Source organism: Plectropomus leopardus, unplaced genomic scaffold (genome assembly GCF_008729295.1).
Source record: "Plectropomus leopardus isolate mb unplaced genomic scaffold, YSFRI_Pleo_2.0 unplaced_scaffold2540, whole genome shotgun sequence".
Lineage (NCBI taxonomy): Eukaryota > Metazoa > Chordata > Actinopteri > Perciformes > Serranidae > Plectropomus > Plectropomus leopardus.
The window spans coordinates 1-3,474 of record NW_024627602.1 but is presented as its reverse complement, the minus strand read 5'-3'; the positions used below and the strand labels follow the sequence as shown (position 1 = coordinate 3,474).

The window sequence follows — 3,474 nt, the reverse complement described above, 5'->3', positions numbered from 1 at the left end:
TTCTTGGGAGCAGTTCGTGACGAAGGGCTGAAGAATTTTTTAACGGTGGTCACTTTGCGTGTCTTCTCATTGGTCTTCTTCTCCTCAAACTTGGAGAAGGGTCCCAGAGAGGCGTGTCCCGGGTGTGGTTGTGGTGCTGTGGACTGGGTGTGGGACTGTGTCTGTGCTCCGTGACTACTGGCATATGCCGCCTCCTCCTCTCGCTGCAACCTTGAGCCGAGGACAAGTGACAGAGCAAATACCAGAAATCAGTGGGAGATCACAGAAAAAAAACGTAGCATCTATCCAAATAATATACTAAACTGCAATATACTGCAGAACAGTTTGGGAATGTTTCTCCCCAGGAGGTGGATATGTTGTTGTTGGTAATGATGCAGCAGACGGTCTTACTTCTCTGCCAAGGCCCAGTCGTCCTGGATCTGTTTCTGCCGCACCCGCTGGTACTCCTCCCTCCAGCACTTGGAGCACAGGCCCTGCCATGCTGCGTTGCCATAGTAACCGCATCCCTTTTTGCACAGCAGGTCTGATTGGTCCACGTGTATTCCCCCCCGCCGCTCAGTCCGCTGACTCATGATGCTGGACAGCCTGGAATGGAAAAATTCATTATTCATTATAATTTATTGGTGTATTTGTATGCGAAGCTGCACTCGTCTCCACAGAGTGCATTTTCAAATTAGTACAGATTATATCGCACTATGTCTAAAAACAACCTCTCCATATCACGTCAATTAGATGTCGATTTAGTAAAGAAGAATATCCGAAACATGCAAACATGTTAGTCAGAGTACCTTTATTAGCTGGTAGTTAAAGGCACACCTCATGAGGTTTGCAGACTTGCAGGGGGCCGCTCCCCTCGGCTTCACAGAGCTTTATAATGAGTGTCAACTTCTTGTTTCTGCCTGGACCGCAACTTTACTGTCTCACTCTAATCACTCTCATAGCATCATTTTTTAAGAGAAAAAAACGTTAAAAAATAGGGGTAGGGGGAAAAAATCGATACAGCATAGTATTGCAATATTTTGTGTGGCAATATTGTGTCAGTATGCAGATGCAAAGTACCAATTTTTCAATAATATAACTTATTAATATTGCAAAACCAAATTAAACTGTTGGTAGCTTACTAGAATAATAACTGTGCTGAAATAAAAGTGACTAAAATGTGAAATTTTATATGTAAAACTTTATCTTATTCAAAAAACACATATAACACAATAAACTGCAATACATGTTATTGCAATATGCAGTATATCGCAAAAAGTTTAAAATTGCAATAACACTGTATTGTAATGAAAGTACTGTGATAATATCGTATCATGGCGCATCTGGTGAATCCCACACCTAATAAAATCTTTTTATGCTACTTGCTTGGCAGCAGACAGACACGTAGTGAAGCATTTAGCAGCTAAAGACACAAATATTATATTATTTTTTATTGCCTGTTTAAGGTAGTAAAATTACATTTCGATATGGGGCACCTCCAGTAGTGGAACAAGCATTTAGATCCTTTACTTAAGTAAATGTACTAATACTTTATTGTACTAAATGTTACTTAAGTATAAATATGTAAATAAAATCTGAGAAAAATGTGCTTAAAGTATTAGAATTAGAAAAATGTCCCCTGTGACTGTTATTATACTATTATATACGGTAACATTCAATTATTATTATCATGCATTCATGTAAAAGCAGGATTTTACTGTTGTAGCTGGTTGACCTCATCATGAACTATTAACTTATAATTTCATTATGGATTAATCTGCTTATTAATTTTTCCATTAATTGATTGATTATTTGGTTTGTAAAAATTCTGAAAATAGTAAGCAATGATGTCACAATTAATTAGAGGCCAAAGTGACTCCTTCACAAGGTTTTGTCCAACCAACAGTCAACATTATTATCATAATACATGACAATTATCATTAAAAGGAAAAGCAGTTAAGTGAAGCTGGAACGTAGGTTGCAGCGGTATGCCAACATTTCAAGGTACACCCTGGTTTGAAAATTCACGGTAATCATACTGTGTAAATTTGCTTATCTAGGGTATTGAAAAGATATGCAACCTGACAACGAATCTCATCATTATTTTAGTTATTTTCAAAACTTTTTACACATACTTTTAACTTAAAAACAAACAGTTTTTTAAAGTTTGAATTATAGTAATGTTGAAATAAACAATAATGTGTTTCTTGTTTCATTTATGACAAAAAAGTATAAGCTCTTATGTTTTTAATGCAAGAATATTAATTTGTAAAGTATTTAAAGATGTTATATATATATATATTTTTAAACTTTTTAAAACAGTACATTCAGTGGCCAATACACAAAATTTACAACTGAAATAATAAGACAAGTGGGTACAATCAGGCAGACAAAAATAAAATAAAATAGACACAGAAACAAACTCACATGGGGTTAACCTAATTAGTTATGTAATTTAGTTGTACAATTTGCATAATCTTATAGGTTTTTCCCTTATTTTTTAGTTTGATATTGTTTTAAGGTATATATCTAGATCTGACTATTTTTTATAGTGGTATATCAATCTTTAAAAAATATATTTTGTGAATGTAAAATGTATTATATATTGTTAATTTTTAGAGAAATTTTGATTTTGATTTTTTAAAAATATATTATTAATAAATCAGTGAAATATTCTTGCCAAAATGTATCCAACAGAGATCCAACAGAAAGTCAGTCCAGAAGAGTCTGGTCACAAGTCACATGTACACAATGAAACAATACGTTTTCTAATGTTTCTACCATAATACAGAAGTAGATGTAGAAAGTAGCATGAATTGAAAATAATGTTCACTTATTCAAGTCAAGTACAAGCAGCCTACCTCACATGTATACTTAAGTGCAGTACCTGTGTAAATGCACATAGTTACATTCCTCCACTGCAAATAATCTGATAACCACACATTAATAACGTGGTAATAACAATAATAAATGCCAAAAATGCAACCTGGGAGCTCCGGTTTTGTCTTTATTGTTTTTTTCCCTTTAATTTGTCGCCCTTCTGCGGGTCAGTTAGCTAAAACATGCTGCAGTACGCAGCGACCGCAGCACAGTAACGTTAGCTAAATACAAAAAAAATTTAAAAACAGTAAATATTACGGTTACACTAATGTTTAGATGGACATGGCATGCACATACGGCGCCGCTGTGGCACTCACCTGTGGTGTTTTGACGATCAGGAGCAGGAACAGACCTCCTCTGTGGTCAGGAGAGATGACGAAACCCAGAGGGTACGGACAGTGACGTCACCCCAGGCGATCACGGGATTGGACTAATGTTAGTAACATTTATTAAATCATTATTTTTCAAATGAAATCTGAGTTGTTGTTTGTATGAACAGTCTCAAACCCACGGGACTTGATTTCACTAAAAATGAAGGTTAAAGGGTTAAAGTCGCAAATGTATTCACTTCCGCATTGGGGATTAATTTTAAAGGATTGGTACGTGTCGTCATGT

The 3,474-nt window shown here is 35.5% G+C and overlaps 1 protein-coding gene across 1 annotated transcript; it reads right to left on the bottom strand.

Annotated features, from left to right (window-relative positions):
• Window positions 1-5: 5 nt before the first annotated feature.
• LOC121966647 (rab5 GDP/GTP exchange factor-like) lies at window positions 6-3,313 on the bottom strand (the record flags this gene model as incomplete). Its single annotated transcript, XM_042516715.1, has 3 exons — window positions 3,177-3,313; window positions 391-585; window positions 6-210 (listed from the first exon to the last, which is right to left on the bottom strand). Coding segments are annotated over exons 2-3 (387 nt in total), but the record flags the coding sequence as incomplete, so codon positions are not given.
• Window positions 3,314-3,474: the final 161 nt, after the last annotated feature.